The sequence below is a fragment of the Canis lupus genome, chromosome 2, assembly GCF_011100685.1.
Source record: "Canis lupus familiaris isolate Mischka breed German Shepherd chromosome 2, alternate assembly UU_Cfam_GSD_1.0, whole genome shotgun sequence".
NCBI classification, from domain to species: domain Eukaryota; kingdom Metazoa; phylum Chordata; class Mammalia; order Carnivora; family Canidae; genus Canis; species Canis lupus.
In genome coordinates, this window is record NC_049223.1 from 6,734,499 (window position 1) to 6,756,157 (window position 21,659).

Sequence of the window (21,659 nt, forward strand, 5' to 3'; positions counted from 1 at the left end):
GGTGCCTTTGAGAAAGGCCTGCCCATACTACATCTCCTTGGCGATTGTATCATACATTTAGCACAAACAACAAAACTTGCCAAGTTAAGTGGAAGCTAAAGCTCATTGAACAGCTTTCTGTACAGACTCTCACAACTCTGTGAGAGAATCTCACTTAGCTTTTTAAGATGGCCTTGCTTTTGCTTCTGCTTCTACGCCCATTTTCAATCTTGCGGCGCCTTGCTGGGGGAAGTAGCTCACGATTTGCATTTTACATTGTCGCAGCTAAAAGTCAAGTAAGGATAAAGCTCGTGGTGCTGAGTCTAGTCCAATAACACTGGCTGAGATTTTCCCATCTGTGGGGCCTTCCTGTGATTTAGCGTAGTCAATTCTCTCCTTCTCTGCCTTACTACTTTTTGTGTTCCAAAGGAGAATAGAGAGAAGCTTGTCTAAGGGTATCATTTGAACCCAGAGACCAGTTTACCAGTGCTTAACCCGTCAGACCTTAGCGGTGATGTTCTCCTTCCTGCTGGTGTAGACCACATCGCCGGACCTCGTGGTGGTGAGCCCTGATCCTGGCAGGTAGCTCCGCCGAGGGGGCGGGGGAGGAGGAGGTGGGGACTTACCCCCCAGCTTGTCCAAGTCTTGTTCTGAATTTGGAGAGTCTTCTGGAAAACAGTGTGTCATTTAAAAATAATCTCTTTGCAAGATAACATCCAGAACAGTGTATTTCTATAAACTTGATGTAATCTGACTTTAACATTTTCTAGTCTCTCCACAGTTTGATGATTAAAGGTATAGACCCTAAAAGCCTGACTCACTTGAAATCTCAGAAAGGTCCTGAACAAGGACCTTCTGACTTCTCTCTGCCTCAGTTTTCTCATCTGTTAAATGTGCCCATTATGGTAATCTTCTCTACTGGGGGGCTGTGAGGATGAAATAACTTAAAATACACGAAGCATTTGGAACAGTGCTCACTGGCTTGTTGTAAATGCAATGCAAGTATGAGGTATCATTACTAAACAAAAAATCTGGATATTACTTGGGGAGATGGAATATTGGGGCCCAAAGACAAATCCAAGGTTGCCAGGTTGGCTCAGTCAGTTAAGCGGCAACTCTTGGTTTCAGCTCAGGTCATGATCTCAGGATCATGGGATTGAGCTGTAGGCTGGGCTCTATGCTCAGCAAGCAGTCTGCTTGTCCCTCTCCCTCTTCTTCTCCCCCTGCTCCCTATCTCTGTATCCCCAAAATAAATAAATAAAATCTTAAAAAAAGAACGAAAGACAAATCTAGAACACCTTGCATGGCCTCAAAAGCCTCCATCTCTGAAGGCTGAAAGACAGAGTGAGCAGGAAGTGTTCATGCAGGGGATGTCAGGATGGAATCCGGTCACTGAGGGGCCAGAAGGAAAATGGGAGGCACATGAAACAGAAAACAAAATCAGGAAGAGAATGTAGTTTTGGCTACAGCTATGGGGCTGGAAAGGGTTCTTTGCTGATGAAAGGAGGCAGTAAACACGGAAACGCACAGGTATAAATTAGGATTGACACCACAGGTTAGAAAATGCAGATATCTGCTTAGCTTTCTCCAGAAAAATGTCCCCGCAAAAGCACTTAATAAAATTTAAACAGTCAGCCCCACACATGAGGAGATGAGCATTGGGTGTTATACTATATGTTGGCAAACTGAATTTAAATAAAATAAAATTAAAAAACCAGTCAGCCCCATTCCCGCCATTACTAATACCCCTTACCCCTGCCTTTTACCAGCACTCAACCCAAGGGTTCCCTAAAGCAGGGAAGCCAGAAATTCAGGGTCGGAACTCCCAACCCGGCTTTGCCCCAGCTCTCCCTAGGAATGAGGCCTGCCCTCCCTGGATGTATTCGTCTCTTCTGATTCATGTAGTCAGAGTTGTTTGAGAGGTTTCCATAAGATTGTAATAAGGATGTGGGTAAATCATCAGGGTGAAATGCCCACAGTTGTGTGTAGTGGGTGATGCTAGTCTCATGCGTGAGGGTACTGGGTTCCAAGGCCTGAAAAGCACGGGGACACCTGGCTGGATCCTAAGCCAGCAGCAGCCTGGCCAGGGATGGCCTCAGCAGCTTTGGGTGTCCCTCAAGGGACTGGCACAGGCTGATGGACCCTAGGGGGAGCCCAGGTCTCCTCTCCTGTATAAGGACAAAGAATGCCTCTCTGATCAGCTTTGGTGAGGCTCCTCTGAGCCCTCTTCTCCACTGGGCTTTGCCCTTGGTCACTTCAGCCCAGTTTTCACAAAGAATTCTGCTAAATCAGTTTAGTAAGAATCCTCCCATTCTTGACATCTGATCTGGTTCTTCATTCCCCACCCGTGGACATCCAAGCCCTTGGCAAGAATCTTCCTACCCTTGATATGCTGCGTTCAGAGTTGAGTTCAATTTCTCTCCCCCAGTGCCGTCCTGAATCAAGTCTTCCCTGCTCTTTTGAACACATAGCTCTGTGAATGATTTTTCTTTAACATGGAATGAGGCTGCGATCCCTAACTTTTCCATAGATGTTTAGAAGCTAGCGGTCCACCCCATTATCTAAGTAGATCACACAAAGGGAAATACAAAAAGTTTTTTTTAAAACCCTCAGCATAGGATTTTACCTCATTAGTACACACAAATACATAAAAGCAATAACATCCACGACAAACAAGTAAAAATGATAGAAACCAACATTTGCAGGTAACGGACTGTACCCTTATGCATTTCTGGCAGCCTGTACATTAGTGGACTCTTTCTGACAAGAAATCAGGCCATGTGTTAAAAAAACAAAAAGCAAGGTAGTCTGGCTGGCTCAGGTGGTGGAGCATGGACTCTTGATCTCAGGGCCATGAGTTTAAGCCCCATGTTGGGTGTAGAGTGTACTTAAAAAAATAAGATAGAATGATAACATTTTAACGAGTGAAAAATACTTTGGGGACTAATATTTTAAAAATACTTCATGCAAACTTTTTTAATCTGAAGGAATGAAAAGCCCAAATGTGGTAAGTTAACAGAATGTAGTGTGATTATTTTTGCTGTATAATCATGAGAAGGGACAGTTCTAATTTTAACTATTTTTAATCATTTATTTGTGATTATAAAACATGCAGGCACTACCTGACAAAATTAATAATGGGGAAAGCCAATTTAGGTCAGATAGAAACGGAACGAGGTCCTTACCCAGGAGAAGTTCCTCATGGGAACTTTGGGAGAAAAGCTGTCTGGGTGAGAGCAGAGCCATCACCCCTCCCAGACCCCTTCCTTTGCGGGCACATGCTGTCTGACCCCTCCAGGGTACCTAAGCTGGCCTACACAGCTGGCAGGTGGGAAAAGGGGGTGAAAAACTTAGCACAGGCTGATGGAAAGAGTTTCAGTGGGTGGAATTTTAGAGCAGCTTTGGGAAAGGAAAACCGACAGGGCTTCAGTGGTTCTAAAATGTATCTACTTTCATGTTCCCGGACATGCAATCAGGATGGCGATTCCTGTTCAAATTAATTTTAGCTCCTGGACGAGGCATCATGGAATGTGGCCCTGAGACACTGGGCTGCAGGTATAATCGTGGCTCTGTACACAACTCGAAATCAGAGTATATAAGGCATGTGGCTCGTTGGTTGGAGATTTAGTAGGCTGGGTTTTCCGACAGTAATTTTATGTTGTTAGTGACACACTGATGCTTAACTTCCATAGTTTAGTTGGTTCAATATACAATCTAATAATTTTGATTTAAAAAATGTAATTTCGCCTTATGATCTAATATCCCCTTGGGAGCTCATAAAGGCTGACATTTTCTTCCTGCAGCATATGAAAAGCTCTTACTTTAAATGCAGCCCTCTTATTCTCCCAGCTGGTGCTGTGAAGTGTCATAAATTCATAGGAAATGTGGGAGCCGGGAATCTATATTTTTCTTTACTGGGCACTATTCTAGTATCCTAGTCTAGAACACAGTTTCCCTGCTATGGTTTTGATTAAAAAGAGGTAGTGAGAATCCAGTCATACTTGAGGATTTGGTCTTCCAAGTTTATAATTTTATAAAATCCTTGAGAAGTGAGAGACTGGGCCTGTTGGCCAGTTCATGCATAAGTGGGCAGCCCAACACTGACCCGAAGGCAGCCAAGGCCACCCGGCTCGGTGAGCACCTCACCTGAAAGTTCTAGCTTGTCTCCTGGAGCATCACCCTTTGATTGCAGGCCGGAGGCTGGTGGCATCTCCAGGTTTGGAATTGACTTCATGATATTGGCCTGAGCTTCTTCTAGCAGCTTCTCAAATTCTTTCCCGTTATAGTGGTCCAGATTTTGCCTTTTCTCTTCCCATTTCCTTTCTGCTTTCTGAAGGAAAATCACAAGTGAAGAAAGTTTAGAAACCACAGGGAAAGCTAATTAGAGATTTCATGTTGGTGTAGGGGGAGGTGTAACGCAGGTAAACTGTTGATAAAATCATGCTCTGGTGTCCATGCTGAGAGACATTTGTGCAATCAGATAAACCTGCTCCTGGGCTCTCTGTCACTTAAGCCCAAGTGACTGACATTCATTCGCACAGAAGCAAGTTCAGAAACCCAAATTCGTTCATTAAATGATTATTGAGCATTTATTGCTACTTTCCCAATGGTAATAAAAAAGACACAGGGATATGCTTTCCAAAGTATGCATCCCATAACCAGGTTTCTGTTCTCTAAACCAAGTTTTCATCATAGAGGAGATGTGCAAACAGACAGGAACAAAACCCAAAACACCAGGAACAAAGACACCCACACCTCCATTCCATGCCTGTCTAAGAATTGCTATAGGGCCTCTGGGTTGAATATTCTTACGTATACAGTGGGGGTTATTTAGATTACCTCTAAGTTCCATCAAGTCCTACAACAGGGAGAAATGCATGAAATGCATTTCTAAACACCTGCACATTTTTTAAGAGAACATTTTTCTATGATTTTGGGATGGTTCAGGAAACCTTCCAGATGGGCAAAGGGGAAATTAGCGCCAAGATTACTAAAATCCCACAAGGTAAGAATTGAAAAAGACAGAGATCATTTTATCAACACATTTTACACAGGAGACACTGGAGCCCAGTGAGATGAGAGATTTGCTTGAGATTCATGCTATGGAAACGAGAACCTCCTACCATCACCATCCTTACCAACCTCCCCGCCCCTCCACTTTATTTTTCCTTCCTAGCATTTATTATCATCTGGGATACACTGGTTCTCGATCTCTCCCTACAAGCAGATAGGTTTCTTGAAAGCACAGACTTTGTCGCCTCTGTTCACTGCCTGCCCCAGAGCCTGTAGGACTTGGTGCACGATGGGGCTCAGACACCTGTTGCGAAGGAAGCTCACCTCATTCTTCAGCAGAGGAGTGGGCAGAAAGGCTCAGGCCTCCTTACTGCTGATCGGGGCATTTTTAGAGATGACTCATAAGTGGAAACTTAAACCACACACATAACAATGATCACTACGCCTGGCAGGTTCTCAAAAGATATTTGTTGAATAAAGGAGTCCTCCTACTGACAGCATTTCCACACGGACACGTTCTCAGGAGGAAATGTATTTTCGGGTTGCACCCCTGTCCCCGCTGGGCATGAAAGGATGGAATCACCATCAGGTGATCACACACTGCCCCTCCCATGACTCACTTTTTGTAAGTGGTTGGCTTGGATTAGGGGCACAGCTACTGACTTTGGGGCAGACAGGAGCTACCTAGTGTTCGGAGGCCCAGTTGCCGTGACTGTGGCCTTGGCAGTTTGAAGAGGTTTGTTTTTTTCTCGAGATCTGAATTATCTACTGCTGATGCGAGAGAGAGAGGCAGGATGGTGAGGACCAGGGTCTGGGGTCATGGGTGGAGGATGCACAGGGCAAGAGAAAGGAAGAAGCAATGATCTCTTGATAAAAAGAATCTGTAAAAATGTGGCATGTTATCTGTTCTGTGACTTTACGGCCTCATCTTCTCTTTGCATTTTGACTGCCTCTGCCTCCCTAAGATCATGCTAATGACTTCCTATCCAGCACCCTTAATTCCAGACCCATCATCTTAATCAATTATGTATCTTGTTTCAGAGTAATTTTCTGAAGATGCTATTTTTTAGTCGCTGGCCCAAGATGCAGCATTTTGGGGATGCCCAGACCATGACCCTGAGATATATCTCAGACTGGTTTACAAGCTCCCCCAAATCTGGTTCCAGCCTGTTTTGCCGGCCTCATCTCTTCTGTCTTGTTCCCCTTAAACAGGTTTCCTTGTGGCTCCCTTTGCTCCAACATTCCTCTGCCGCAGCATGCCCTCAACACCCTGCTCTGCTTACCCAGATTCTACTGATTTTTCGAGCCCAGTGGCAAGCCCTCCGTAGGCCTGCACCCACCAGTGGTTAAGTGTGAGCCCGCACGCACTGGCTCAGGAGAGCTGACTCATTTCTCCCCAATTACATGCTCACTGATACCCTGTTGTAACTCAAAATTGACAAATTCTACAAATCAGGGCGTTTCCCCCCAGAGAGTCAGCTGGTAAACACTCCAAGGCACACCAGGGCCTCCCCTTCCGCCAGGTTGGGGTGTTTCATCGTTCTTGAAATCCAGTGACCTTTCTCTTAATCTGGATGTTGAAACCTATTTATAGTGCTAAAATCTATCTTTGAGATATATATATATATATATATATATATATATATATATACAAAAAAAAATCTACCTTTTATACATACATATATATAAGAAGTACATCTGACAACCAGGCTGGAAATTCTCCAAGGGAAGGGACCAGGTGTTATTCCTTTATGGGGTGAAAAATGGAAGTGGGACCCTACCTCAATAGACACCGCTCTGTTCTTGGCACTCACGCTGTGGATTTCCTCGATGAACAAGCTCTGCATGGTGGAGCCATTCATGGGCGTCTGCGGGGACTGAGGAGCCTGGGTCGATGGCAGGGCTGAGGTCCCTTCCTGCGTGGCGGCTGGAGGGCCGGCTAGGTGAGGACCAGTCCCTGCAGGCAGGTGCTGGGCGGGGTTGAGCAGGGCGGCAGACAGCTGGGAGGGCTGGATGACCACGGGGGAGCTCTGTGCATGGTGGACGGTCAAGGGCACCACTTCTGACTTCATGTCGCCGGGCACCCCTGCAGCGTGGGGGTGCTGGCCTGGGCTATGGGGAGCCTCCTCCTGGTTCTTCAGGACTTCCGCGGCCGTGGCCTTCTCCATAGCGACATACTGAGCAGCCTGGGCTGCATCTGTCCCTTTCAAGAGCCCATCGGTGACATGTCTGGGAGAAACCATACACAGCAGTATTAACTCTTAAAATAGGTAGCTTGCATTCTATTCTGATGGCATTAGCCTGAATGCTGTGTCGTACCAAAGCCAGGCAAGTTGTTATTGCAAAATTAAGACATTGTAAAATCGAGAGTAGCAGCTCTCCAGGGTTGAGGGTTTCCATAGCAACTTCCTAATGTCCTCCAAGTGCTTCCTGGCTGTCTCTGGTAGCTGCTTTCTCTGTTTCTCCCTCATGAGATGGCCTGTCTCTCCTTTCCCACTGGCACCATGCTGTCCTGCCCAGTTCCACAGGGAACACATGCTTCTAACAACAACTCCTGCACCGGGTCCTGGCTGGAAGCCCCCAGAGATGCTCAGTTCCAACCCCCAGAGCTTCCTAAGCCCTCCATGCTCTCCTCCTTTCACCGCCAAGCCCCTGGGGAGGGCAGTTCATACAGCTGACCCTTGAACACCGTGTGGGTTCGGGGTCCCGACCCTCTACAGTCGAAAATCCATGTGTAACTTCTGTCTCCCTACAAAACTTAACAACTAATGGCCTACTGTTGACCAGAAGCCTTACCTATATCACAAGCAGTTGATTAACATACATTTTGTACGTTATAACTGTATTCTTACAACAAAGTAAGCTAGAGAAAAGAAAATGTAAGAAAATCTCAAGGGAGAGAAAATACATTGACAGTACTGTCCTGTATTTCTCAAAAGAAATCTTGATCTAAGTGGACCCGTGCAGTTCAAACCTGGGCTGTTCAAGCGTCACCTGTATTTAATTCCTCCTGCTTGCTCTTCACGTTGCTCAGCCTCGTGTGGTCAGGCTTCTCTACCTGGACTCCACCGAGCCATTCTGCCAGGTCGACAGTGACCTCAAACCCAACAGCTAGGCTAGTCCTCATCCTCCTTTGCCTTTTGGGGTCATCTGATGCTCTTTGTCTATTTCCACCCATGAATGCAGTGGCAAGGACATGGCTTTGGGGTCAGACAGCCCTGTGCTTGAATCTCATTGGTTCTGCAAGGTCTAGCTAGACGGTATTGGGAACTTTACCTTTTTGATCCTCAGATATTTTTCTATAGAATGTAATAATGAGGGGCGCCTGGGTGCCTCAGTGGTTGAGTATCTGCCTTTGGCTCAGGTCATATCCCAGGGTCCTGGGATCAAGCCCTGCATTGGGCTCCCTGCTCAGTGGGAGCCTGCTTCCTCCCTCTCTTGCTTCCCTTGCTTATGCTCTAAATAAATAAATAAATAAATAAATCAAATCTTAAAAAAAGAGAAAGCATATAATAATGGTGAGGACAAGGACGGGAGATAAGAATCTCTTCTAAGGCTTTCCTTGGGGGTTGTTGCTATGATCAAGATATTTATATATCAGACAATGTCGAACCTGACCTATAATCCTTAATCAGTCCCTTATTTTTCTTATTAAAACTTTCTCTCCTTTTTTATTTGAAAAAAGACATTGTATTCGGGGACTCTCTTGTACTACTCACTTCCGTTTCTGTTTTTTTTTTTTTTTAACAAGATTTTATTTATTTCTTCATGAGAGATACAGAGAGAGAGGCAGACACAGACAGAGGGAGAAGCAGGCTCTTCTTGGAGAGAACAAGGTGGGACTCGATCCTGGGACCCTGGGATCACGGCCTAAGCCGAAGGCAGATGCTCAACCACTGAGCCACGCAGGCATCCCATCTGTTTCTTTTACCCACCCCATTCCTTCAATCTCCAAGAATCCCCAAGGACCTGTCCAACCCATTCTCTCTCATGCTACTGTGCCCTCTCTTCCACCATCACTAGTCACCGTCATGAAGGCAACTTCCAGTTGTAAATCTCTCCTGCCTCCTGCCCTCCCTCTCTCTGAGGCAGCACCACGCACAGAAGGCATCTGTGTTCCTGAAGTGAAGGAGGCTAGTAAAATATTTTGATCCATTCTTCAACTTTAAAATGCTACTGAAAAGAACCAAATGATTTTTTTAAATGTTTACTGTGTTTGCTAATGTTACACTGTAGGATGTGCCAAACGCAGCAGCGAGCCTGTGCTGAAGAATCGGTTCTTCATTCATGTTGCAATAGAATTCTGGGGGTGGGAGGGAGCTGCTGCCTCTCTTCATGACCTTCCCCCACCCCTGGAGAGGCCCGGTTACCTCCGCAACATGGTCAGGGTGTCGGTCATGCTCCGCACTCTCTGCAGTAGACTGTCCAGCCGGTGGGGCTCCTCCTTCAGAAACCGCACGGCCTCTACTTCTATGCGTAAGATGGCTCGCATCTTGTTTTGTAGGGTTGGAAATTCTCCTGCAGGCCAAGAGCAGATGGTGAGTTGTAGGAGAAAAAATGGAACAAGCCCCTATCCGGCGTGCATGCTGGACTAGGGGTAGGAGCGTGGGGCTTATCGGCTGGAGCACCCCGCACACATCTTCAGGAAGCAGATGCTGGTCGGACACCGGGTTCCAAGTGACCTTGGGCAAGGACAGAGGTCCTCTGCGCCTCATTTCCTGTCTGTATACTTGGGATAAAGGCAACTGTCCCTTAGCATCATTTTAAATGAATTTGGCACAAGTGCCCACACTGCAAGAGCCCAGCAGAGAGAAACTATCACTCGTATTACCGAGTCCTCAATCTTACAGCACCCGCTGAAATATAATCTCCAAGAAGACAGGGACATTTGCCTATTTTGTTCAGTGGTACAGCCCAAGTGCCTAGAACAGGGCCCGGCAAACGTAGGTGTTTCATGAATACCTCTGTGTGCATGAATGAACGAATCCTTCACTACTGGGCAGATTTTTACACCCCATCCCCCGAAGACTTGCTTCTGACTTCTCCCTTCCAGGAGGAGGCTCACCTTTCAGGGAAGCCACAGCTTCTCCCACTTGTCGCAGGAGGAAAGCCCCATCTTCCACGTCTTTTAGAGTGACCACGCGGCCAGCTGATGTAGAGTCCTTCTTTAAATCTTCAACAAAGTCTTCCAGCTCACTGTGGGGTGGGGGTGGGGGGAGACCAGAGGATGGGAGTGAACACCGAGGTCCTCCTAAAGCTGCAGGAGCAAAGGGTTCGTCCAAGCCTCCCCACCAGAGTAGCTTGGTTTGCCTTAAATATTCTGCTGAGGTGTAAGGAGGGTGCAAGGAAGATCTTCCCAGGACATGCTCATGGGGACGCCCAGGTTGGCCAGAGGGAAGATGGCAGCTGGCTGACAAAGGACCCATCCCTTATTTTCAGTGGGGGATCCTGATGCCAATGAAGGGTGTGCACGCTGTGTGATGTGACAGAGGGGACAGGGTGTGCACACTATCGCGGGGCAGAAAGAGGGGGTCCCACTGGTTTATAGCAGCTCTCTCAACTTGGAACTTGATATTTGGGGCTGTTTAATTCTTTCTTGTAGGCTCCTGTGCTGTACATCGTAGGGTGTCCAGCAGCACCCCTGCCCTCTACACACTAGATGCTCAGGGCACCCACCCCCAGCCTGTGAGAAACAAGGATGTGTCCAGACATTGGTACAATGTCCCCGGGGAAGGAAGAGGCGGGGAGGGGTGGGGAGGAGCACAGATTTGCCCCTGATCGAGAACCTCTGGTTTACACTGATGATATCATTGATAAGGACTGACTTTCCGCTCTAAGCTGCAGAGGAAAAATGATCACAGTTCTGATTTCTGATATGTGTCTCTAAGAGAGAGGGAGTGAGAGAAACACACACACATGTGCACACACAAACACATCCCCTATGGTACTGCTGGAGTTCCAACAGAACTAAATTAAGGTCTTCCGCTTCAAGATGTAAACCAACCAACCAACCAAACCAACCAACTAACAACATCCCGTCCCCTGGGCACATTAATAGCCCCATCCTAAACACACGTTTGTGTCACTTCAGTTGTCTGTAAATCTGAATCTGACAACAGAAAACCTTTCTTAAAGAAGGCGGAGGAAAAGGATGTTGAGAGATGAAGAACCACTAGGTGGCAGCAGGTGAACAGCATTCCACCTGCTGGTGCAGGCAGGGCTTGAAGCAGCCGGAAGAGTGAGAGAAGACACCAGTGATCTACAAAACCATGGCCTGCCAGGACCCTCCCCACTACGTGGGTGCGCAGAATGATGGGTGGCTCGGCCCTGCGGGAGGGATTCGGCAGGATGCTATCTATGTATGTTTAACAAGGACCATGGGGCAAACTTCATCCACCATACTGAAGTGGGATGGGGTTTTTGGTGATGTCTCTCATTCTATGATAGAAAATGGACTAAAACCATGATCCTTTCAGATGAAATGATGCAACTTCAACACCAAAGGGGAAAGCCTCACCTGCTCCCTGTCCACATTTGCAAACTATGGAAAGGTACCCAGTGTTATATGAGGCCCCCCCAACCCGCCACAGGAAACTTCCTACAGCAACCACATCCCTGAGGAGAGAGCGTGTGCCACTCCTTATAAGAGTTCTAAATATGGCACCTGTGTGGGGAAAAGTTATTTTCCATTTCATCACCAAACTGAAATATTTTCGTGGCAGACGGGACACACTGTCCAGCCCTTCTGAGTTTTGAGAGAAGAGCTAAGACCCAAATGTTATCACGGTTCCATTAACAATCCACAAGCCTGCCAGGCTGCAATGAATCCTCCTAGAAGCTATCATCTGACCCAAAGGCAGTCTGCCTAAAATTCTATTTTAATCTCTTCTACACAGCATGCCTCTTGGATTTCATAACTCTGCACACAGGAGACCCTTAAATGTCACAGCTTTTCCTTTGTCAATCAAGGAACATACATGAAAGTGTATTGATATTATTGGATACAACAATGTCACTTCCGTTCATATGTTTATGACATCTGTTATAAAGCAGTCAGATAGCTTTTGTTCATTCAAAATGTAACAGAGATCGGGGAGCTAAAATGAATGCTGAAAACATTTTCAATATTACGTAATCAATATGACTTTGAGATGCGAACTCTGCTCAAAGGAATGCCAGATGTTCACAGATGCTGTGGTTTACATGTAAATCCATTCTATTTGTGTGTTTCTTTTCATTCTACCTTAGTTAAAAGGAAGCATCAAATCTGTTGAAAAGTATTTCCTCTATTATTAGAAGCTCAATTATTAATTCCAAGTAGAAACCCACCAAAGAGAAAGGATCTTGATTGAATTTCTCTCCACAGTTCTAGACTTAAATTTCATTTCTCTGCCAACTGAATGGCTCACCAGTAACTTAACCCTCTCACGATGCCCAAAGGAACATACTTTCCAGTGTGTGTGTGTCTGCGTGTGTGCGCACACACACGTGTGTGCTCATAAGGAGAAGGCTGGGGAGTGACAGGGGAGAAGAACTGCTTTCCTAATGTTCCAGAGTTGAAATTTCTGGCTGTCTTTTGTAACTCACTCTCTCTCCCTACTCTGATCCCTCTAATCAGTCCATTTCATTTGATTTCTCTTCTCATTCCTATTTCTACTCCTTGATTCAGACCTTAATGACTTTTGACCGGACTGTTCAGAGCACTTCCAATAGGGTTTCCCTGACAGCGACGTTTCCTCCTCCGTTATCCCGCACGTGATCACCAGAGGGACCTTTCTGAAATACAGCTCCGACTTTGCTACGTCCTTAAAGCAGAAAGCTTCAGTGGCCTCCTCATCAGGCCGCAGTAACTGTCAGATGTGAAGACACTTCAGAATTTCCCCTGAAGCTTTGTGAAGTGCACATTCTTAAGCTTCGCCCAGGGAAGTTCTGAATCTGGAGTTGGACCCAAAAGCTTTCATGAAAAGCCAGGGATTCGGGTTTCTGTTCAACAAAGACCCCGCAGACATCGAGCGGGCCTGCCGGGCGTGAGTGTGGTCTGAGATATGGGCAGTCACCAAGCAGGTGGCAATGGCATTACCCAGATAGGAGACATGATCTAGTACCTTGTACCCCACTCTCCCACCAAAGTGGATGACTCCCAATTCTCCCACAACACCTTGCCCCTTCCTGCCTCACAGGGTTCCTCTGCCTGGGAGCCTCCCCACCCCCACGAGCCTCCACTGATGGCCTGTCCTCCAGGCCATCTTGGTTCCATTTAACAAACCATCTGTGAGACCCTACGACACATGGCACTGCTCATGGTCTGGGGTCATATGAAAAATAACTAATTTCCGGTTAAGTTTTCTTGATCCCTGGGGCCCAAAAGAATCTCTCCTTCTTGTAGGTTCACCTGGCACTCGTGAGTCACCCATTTTGTGCTATATGCACACTCATATGTTCTGCTTTGCCAGATTGGAGTTCCTCGTGTGCCCTGGGCACGTTTCATTCATGTGCAGCCCACCCACAGAGTCCTCCCACGATACGCTCCCTGTTCCCCTTCCTGTCTCACTCTTGGGCTGGGTTACTAGACTCAGGGTAGTATTGACATTAAAGATGCCTTTTCTAAGCCAGAAGCAAAACATACCTCAGCTAATCAAGAAACATAATTTTTAAAAGAAGAAAATTTACTTTTTCAACATTCAGTTGGAAAACTTAGAAAATATTCTTAAAAGCCTACGTATTTTTAAAGAAGTTTTCAAGAAGAATCTTAATACCTAGATTTTGGACAACTGGCTGCTACAAAAACATTTCAGACAAACAACAGCCTTATTGCTTCACAGTGGGTGATGAAATGTCTACAGAGTCAGTAACTACATAAAATTTTAGAAGCAATTGAGATGTCGGTGAACAGTGGTCAAACTCAATTTTTTAGGAAAAAAGAACTTTAACTGATTCCCTCCCCCTCCCATCCCGGACTGCTACTGAGAGGGATATTCTATTTTTAATTAGACACACTGGGTTGGCATCTGAGGTGATACAAGCTTAAGTATCAAATAGGTGATAGAAAATAACACTTTCCATCATGGAGACTTTTGGTCTTTTCTGCTCATCTGAAGAATTTGAAAGTTGCATCTTTATAGTCCCAATTTGGGAGATTTAAGAAGAGATTTACCAATAGTAGGAGAACCTAGAAAAATCACTATTCCTTATACTAGAAGGTGAAATTCATTCTATGATAAATCTTCATTGCATAACAAAACACATATTACCATAAAAGATGTGCCTGCCCTAGTGACTTGGGAGTAATAAAACTGCTCATTTCAATAGTGGAACTTGATAGATGCTTTCAATAAGAACCTCATAGAAGATTGATAACATTCAAGGAGGCATCTTTCATTCCTGGATCAGACATACTTTACATTTAAATTCTTCTTTTGTGCTTTTAACTACAACTGAATAATAGGAAGATAATTTTAACACCATTATTTTGGCTATTAGTATTCATTTATTGAGATTAAAGGCAGCCTTCCCATTTATCATTGGGTTTTGCCACTTGCTTCCATTAATTTGATGTGTTGCTGAGCCCTACGAAGGAGTGTGGTGCTCTGGCTTTTAAAGAGGCGAGCACGGTTGAACTTTCTGGGTCTGGTGGGAGGAGTGCTTAGAGTCCACGGACACCCAGAACCACAGAAGTCTACCTTGCACACAGCAGGTGCTCAATAAAGAGAGTGGGAGAGAGCACCATTAGGAAGGGCCTCCTCGTTGGCGAGGACAGGGTCCTTTTTGGGGTGACACGGCTAAACACGCAACAGGTGCCTGGCACTCACCACAGCTTCTTGACGATCCTCTCCTCTTCATGTAGGTATTTTTGCCGGTCCTGTTCTACCAGGACACGCTGGCGCTGTACGGGGTCCTCCAGCCTCTTCATGGTTTCCATCACTTTGCCACTGATTTCCAGCTCAGCCTTCTTCATCATCGCCCTCAGCAGCTCCTGGTTCTGCAGCTGTCGAATAAAAGAAATCAGCCTCAATTGGCTCTGCCTTACTGACATCGCGGCAACCGCCTGCCTGACAGTCTTCAGAAGCGGGTCTGGGTAAACAGCCCTGCAGCTGAATATTTATTTCAGTGAGGAAGGGAAGGAAGTGAAGATTGTATATAATATTGCTACTGCAACCAACATCTGAGGTTTAGCTGCCAACTGACAACCAGACTTTCGTGTCTGTGTCTGCAAAAAAATAGGAGCCTTTTCTTACTCTGGTCAGCGCATCTTGGACAACAGGCATAAACTCTCATTGACATGTTTTTACAGGGAGCAGCTGAAAGCATCAGCTTTGGAACCAAGCACATTTTTATTTTTTTTAATGGCTTGGTAGATGCGCCTGGGAATCGTTTGCAAGCCTCAAATTGAAACACAAACTTGAACGTGTGATAATGAAAAATCCAGTGGCCCCAACACCCCTCCCTCCTTGAGCCCAAGTGACCTTGGAAACATCACTTTCTCTTTCCCTGTTCAAGATGTCAGCTGCAAGAATGGAGCCTTTAGGAATATGGCTTATGGTGCTCGGAGAATAACATCTGTAACGTTAGGATAGGCATTCCCTGCACCGAAATAGGTCTTCCTGCCTACCCTGTCATCCTCCCATCATGGTGCCTGAAATACCCTTATTACTTGGTCTTTTATATCTTAAAGGCTTTTTTTAACCTTTGACCCCCTTCACCCATTTCTCACACCCCTTCCTCTCGCAACCACCAATCTATTCTCTGTATCTGAGTTTTTTTTTTTTATTCCACATATAAAAGAGGTCATATGGGATTTGTCTTTCTCTGACTCATTTCACTTTAGCATTATGCCCTCAACGCCCAACCATAGTCTCACAAATGGTAAGATTTCATTTCATTTTTTATGGCCAGACAATATTCCATTGTAGATGTGCACTTCGTTTTATTTTTATTTTTAAGTTTTTATTATTGAAGTATAGTTGACATACAATGTTATATTACTTTCAGGTGTAGAACACAGTGATTCAAGAATCCTATACATTCAATGCTCAACCCAGTACAACGTCATGACAATATTATTGACCATTCATCCACTGATGGACACTCTTGTTTCCATATTTTGGCTATTGTAAACAGTGCAGCAATGAACATGGGTGTGCATATATCTTTTTGAGTTACTGTTTTTGTTTTCTTTAGATAAATACTCAGAAGTGGAATTACTGGATTACATGGTGGTTCTAATTTTATTTTCTGAGAGACCTCCATGTTGTTTTCCACAGTGGCTGCACCAATTTACCATCCCACCAACAGCATATGAGGGTTCCTTTTTCTCCACATTCCTGTCTTTTTGATACTGGTCATTCTCACAGGTGTGAGAGGTATCTCATTGTGGTTTTCATTTGCATTTCCCTGATGATTAACAGAGTTGAGTATCTTTTCATGTACCTGTTGGTCATCTATGTCTTCTTTGGAAAAATATCTATTCAGATCCCTCCATTTAAAAAAATTGGATTGCTTGGGGGTTTTGGTATTGAGTTATACATACTCTGGATATTAACCTCTTATCAAAAATATGATTTGCCAATATTTTGTCCCATTCAGTAGGTTGCCTTTTCATTTTGTTGATGGTCTCATTTACTACGTAGAAGCTGTTCACTTTGAGGTAGTTCCATTTGTTTATTTCTTCTTTGTTGCTTTTCCCTTTGGTGTTAGTTTCAAAAATTCATTGCCAAGACCTATGTCAAAAAGCTTACTGCCTATGTTTTTTTTTTTCTAGGAATTTCATGGTTTCAGGCCTTATGTTCCAGTCCTAAATCCATTTTAGAGTTAATTTTTGTGTTTGGTGTAACATGATGGTCCAGTGTCATTCTTTTGCATGAGGCTGTCCAGTTTTCCTAGCACCACTTATCAAAGAGACTATTCTTTCCTCATTGTAATATTCTTGGCTCCTTTTTCATAAAGTAATTGATTATATATGTGTAGGACCATATTTCTGGGCTCCCTCTTATGTTCCATTGATCTATGTGTCTGTTTTTATGCCAATACCATACTATGTTGATTATTATAGCTTTGTAATATATTTTGAAATTGGGAAGTATGATGCCTCTAGCTTTGCTCTTTCTAAAGATTGCTTTGGACTATTCAGGGTCTTTTGTGGTTCCACTTTGGATCAAATACCAACCTGGCTACTGTGAAACTTTGGCATGTTACTTAGACTCACTTGGTCTCTGTTTCCTTATCTTTAAGGATGAGGATTCATTTCCCTTAGCAGAGCTAGTCTGAGGGCGAAAGGAGATACTGCTTGATATGGAATAGATACTCAACAAATGTTGATTTGGCTATGGACTATTTCAGTGTATCAGTTAAAAGAGAATAAGAGTGGGATCCCTGGGTGGCGCAGCGGTTTGGCACCTGCCTTTGGCCCAGGGCGCGATCCTGAAGACCCGGGATCGAATCCCACGTCGGGCTCCTGGTGCATGGAGCCTGCTTCTCCCTCTGCCTGTGTCTCTGCCTCTCTCTCTCTCTCTCTCTTTCTCTGTGTGACTATCATAAATAAATTAAAAAAAATTAAAAAAAAGAGAATAAGAGTGTCCTTCTTATTTACATAGATCCACATACCAAATATCATGTAATCACAGACCACTAAAACTTAGTACTCAGTGTTGATGGTTGCAATGATAATGATTTCAGATGACCTCAAGGCTCTTGGCAATTTACTGTTTTTGCCTGGATTTTATGTGGGCTGCTTGCATGCATAATATCACAATATCCATATAATTTTCCATATAGTTTCCAGAGCACTCTTGTTTCTTACCCCAGAGAGTAGAAAACGTGTGGTTTGCATCTGGCTTCATAAGAATCTAGTCAAACACTTAGCCTTTTTCCAAGTCCTATATTAAGTATATCTTTGGGGCAGGACAGTTTTATGATAGCACATCCATCAAGTGAATTTATTCCATCAGCCTCAAAGACAGTAGTGTTATACCTATCATATAATACCTAAAGTTTCCCTGAAATTTCAGTTGGCTGTTACTGTTTTTTTTGTTTTGTTTTGTTTTCTGGTTCATGGACTGTAATACAATTACTGTGTATCACCACATGGGAGTGATGTCTTCATGCAAATGCCATCTGCCATGTTACCTTCAACTCAAAACCCATCCTGTCTTCCGGTTTTGCTAAATAAAGATAAAACATTCCAACATGAGCCAACAAGCAGAGCCATCATCATGTTCCAACATCAGCTCTGTACTGATTAACTGGCCATCCAGAAAGAGATTGCCTGGGTTCAATTTCTAGTTTTACCACTTAGCAGCCATGTGACTGCGGGCAACTTATTAATCTCTCTGTGTATCCATGAAAAGGGCAATAGTCATTCATATCTCATAGGCTGGTAATGGAGATTCAGTGAGGGCATAAAGTGCTTATAACAGTGTCTGGCACAAACCTGGCCCCAGGGGTGGGGCTTGCAGTTTTGTCTGGAAGGGAACCAAATGCAAATGTACTACTCTTGGGTTATCCCCTCTGAATGACTCATAATTATGCCCTCATTGCTTTGGCTAATAGTGTCTTTTTATTGTGGTCTTACAGTCAGTATATTGCTCAAAGTCACCACGAATGGAAACAATGCATGGAGGATAAGTTCCTCCCATGTTCTCTGTAGCTACAGCTCTGCCCACAAGGCACAGGGAAGTCTGGCCCTTCTCCAAATCACCACTTTTCTCACATTACAGGCAGTCGGCAATCCCTGCTGTAGCAACACAGGCGTCCTTTCTGTTCTTCTGACTGGCTAGGCTCCTTTCTGCCACAGGGACTTTGCACCTGCAATTACCCCTATGTCGTTAATTTTTGCTCTCCACAGCCTCCAGGACACAGGGCTGCTCACAGCAGGTGCTCCATAAATATTGATAAATACATGATTTAAGTAGTAATGCTGATAATAATGAACAAAGGACAATGTGAAATTCCTTCCTAGATGGTAGATGTATGGACTGACCCATAGGCTCAGATATGCCTTGGGCTCAACTCTCATGCCCTGACCTTCTGACAGTAGTAATCGCTGAATGCCCACAGCAACACTGCCAGCAATCAAAATGGCGTGCTCAAATTCAATGCCATGTGACAAATCCCATGGAGCTACTTATTTCAAAGGGGTGCAGGGAAGAGGGGTCACAGGTAGGCAAAGGATAAATAAACAGATGATTAGGTGTGTTGAAAAGTGACTGGCACCTGGGTCCTATCCCCCCGAGAGATTCTGATTTAATTGGTCTACTGTGCAGCTTGGGCATTGGGAGTTCTTTCAACTTCTCAGATGATTCTTATGTGCCACTGGGGATAAGCATTATGGCCTAAGCAAAGGATTCCCAAAAGGATAGATGATGTCACTGTGCCACAAGCTGTGTGGCACAGCCCTCTGTGCTGAATCCCTCCCACCAAATCTCACAGACAAGCTCCCAAAAAATGGTCCCATTAGCAGTGGGTATTAACAGTGGCTATCACACTGGAAATTATTACTGGAATATTTAAAATTCTTAAAATTGAAATTTGGAAGATGAGAAAAGTGAAGCCCTGAGAGGTTAAGTGGCTTGTTCAGGGTCACTCCATAATTAAGGGCAGAATCAGGATAAGAACCGAGTGTTTTGAATTCAACCCAGTTTGTTCAACCATCCCAAGTGGCTCCTCTGACAAGGCAGGGACATGTCTGTGTTATTCTCAGCCACAAGCACAGTTTCTGACACGCAGTGGGCACCGAACACATAGCTGCTGTACAATAAATTTCAATAGGACATTACTCAGAAGCCCACAGGTGTCGCAGGAGAACACAACCTCACATAATATTCAAGTTATGCGACTGGTAATATGGCAGATTGCATAAATTATTCCACTTGAACAGGGTTTTCACCTGGAGTTCCAGGTTATATGATCCTCCTTCTGGAAAGAGGGGCTTCCCAGAGCCAGCTGGAGGGAACAGAGAGGGGATTTTCCATAGCACGGTGCTGGCACCCGGAAAATGATGGGTTAATTGTGAAGGAATAAGTGTGAGCACAGGTTTTCCTTCTACTTTCCTCGAGCCCCCCACCCTCCTGCCTGGTGTTCCCGCCATGGTCCCCAGGACACAGGACTCCCCTGTTCATCCCAGCAGCGCGTGAAGTGCTAAGCTGAGGCAAGATGTAGATAAACATCTCTCTCCAAATGCTTTAAATGAATTAGTCATTAGCAGTTCATATCATTACATTTTATTTTTGCTTAGCAAGGATGCCTACATTTTAATTAACTTGAAAAACCTTCTATTGGGGCGCCTGGGTGGCTCAGTTGGTTGAGCGTCTGCCTTCAGCTTGGGTCATGATCCTGGAGTCCTGAGATCAAGTCCCATGTTGGGCTCCCTGCCCAGTAGTGGGGGTGGGGGGTCTGCTTCTCCCACTCCCTCTCTCCCTCTCCTTCTGCTCATGCTCTCTCTCTCAGATGAATAAATAAAAAACCTTTAAAAAATAAAATTAAAAACCCCGTCTATTAAAGTATAGTTTACAAATGAAATATACCCATTTTAAATGCACAAAACTCCTTCATGACCCTTTGCAACTAGTCCCCCCAAACTCCAGCCCAAAGAAACCACGAGTCTGTTCTGTGTCCCTATAAATGGGTTCTTTGTGTTCTACAGGGACATATACGTGAAATTACACAGTAGGTAATCCTTAGGGTATGGCTTCTTCCCTTCAGTATATAGTTTTTGAGATCCAGTATGATCTTGTATGTGTTTCAGTAGTTCATTTTTGTTAATGCAGAGTGGTACTCCATTTGTATGGATAATCAACTACATGGATTTATGTTGTATGTGCTAACACATCTTTGTATGTTTGCATATTGACTTGATTCTGGTGAACTTGCTTTAATTCATTTATTTCTGGTGGCAACTTTTTGTAGTCCTTTGATGCTATACATAGGCAACCATGCCATTTGTGAGTAAAGCCAATTTTCCTTTCCTATAGGGATGCCTTTTCTCTCTTTTTTGAGCCTTATTCCACTGGCTAGGATCTTCATTCAGTACAGTATTCAGTAGAAGTGAAAGCAGCCTTCCTTGCTGATTTCTGATTTTATGGAAAATGTGTGTAGCACTGCACCATTAGCTATGTTTCTGTAGGTTTTTCAGACATCCTTTACCAGATTAAGCATCCTTCTACTAGATTGTTAAATGTTCTTAACATTAGCAATGAATTTTGTCACGGTTTTTTTTCTGTATTTAATGAAATGGTATGATTTTTTTCCTTTATTACCTTAATAAGATCAAATATGTGGATTCTTTTTTTCATATTACAATAATCTTGCATTCCCGGGATAAAAACCAGGATAATATGTTATCCTTTTTATATATTGCTGGATTCAATTGCTAATATTTTGTTAAGGATTTGTTACATATGTTCTCCTGAGGGATATTGGTCTATATTTTCTTTTCTTATAATATCTTTGACTGGTTTTGCTCTTAGGGTAATGCTAGATTCATAAAGCCAGTTGAGAAGTGTCCTCTATTTTCTTTTTTTTTGTTTGTTTTTTTTTTATTTATTTTATTTTATTTTTTATTTTTTTTAGTGTCCTCTATTTTCTGAAGAGTTTTTTTCCCCTTTCAATGCTGTAAAGATGTCATTATTCCATTGTTTCCAGACTTAACTTTTGTCTCTGGTGAGAAGTTGGTG

At 44.2% G+C, this 21,659-nt stretch overlaps 1 protein-coding gene across 21 annotated transcripts in view; it reads right to left on the reverse strand.

Annotated features, from left to right (window-relative positions):
• The window catches only part of KIAA1217 (sickle tail protein homolog), a 733,798-nt gene that overhangs the window by 12,674 nt on the left and 699,465 nt on the right, over positions 1–21,659 (reverse strand). For 17 of the 21 annotated variants that reach the window (XM_038529783.1, XM_038529780.1, XM_038529777.1 and 14 more), the window contains 6 exons: positions 14,802–14,977; positions 10,058–10,188; positions 9,363–9,510; positions 6,774–7,221; positions 4,126–4,309; positions 484–647 (listed from right to left, as the gene is read on the reverse strand). In XM_038529783.1, coding sequence (XP_038385711.1) covers positions 484–647; positions 4,126–4,309; positions 6,774–7,221; positions 9,363–9,510; positions 10,058–10,188; positions 14,802–14,977 — 1,251 coding nt within the window. The remainder of the gene's footprint in view (positions 1–483; positions 648–4,125; positions 4,310–6,773; positions 7,222–9,362; positions 9,511–10,057; positions 10,189–14,801; positions 14,978–21,659) is intronic. The other 4 variants (XM_038529782.1, XM_038529774.1, XM_038529794.1 and 1 more) reach the window with 2 other exon arrangements.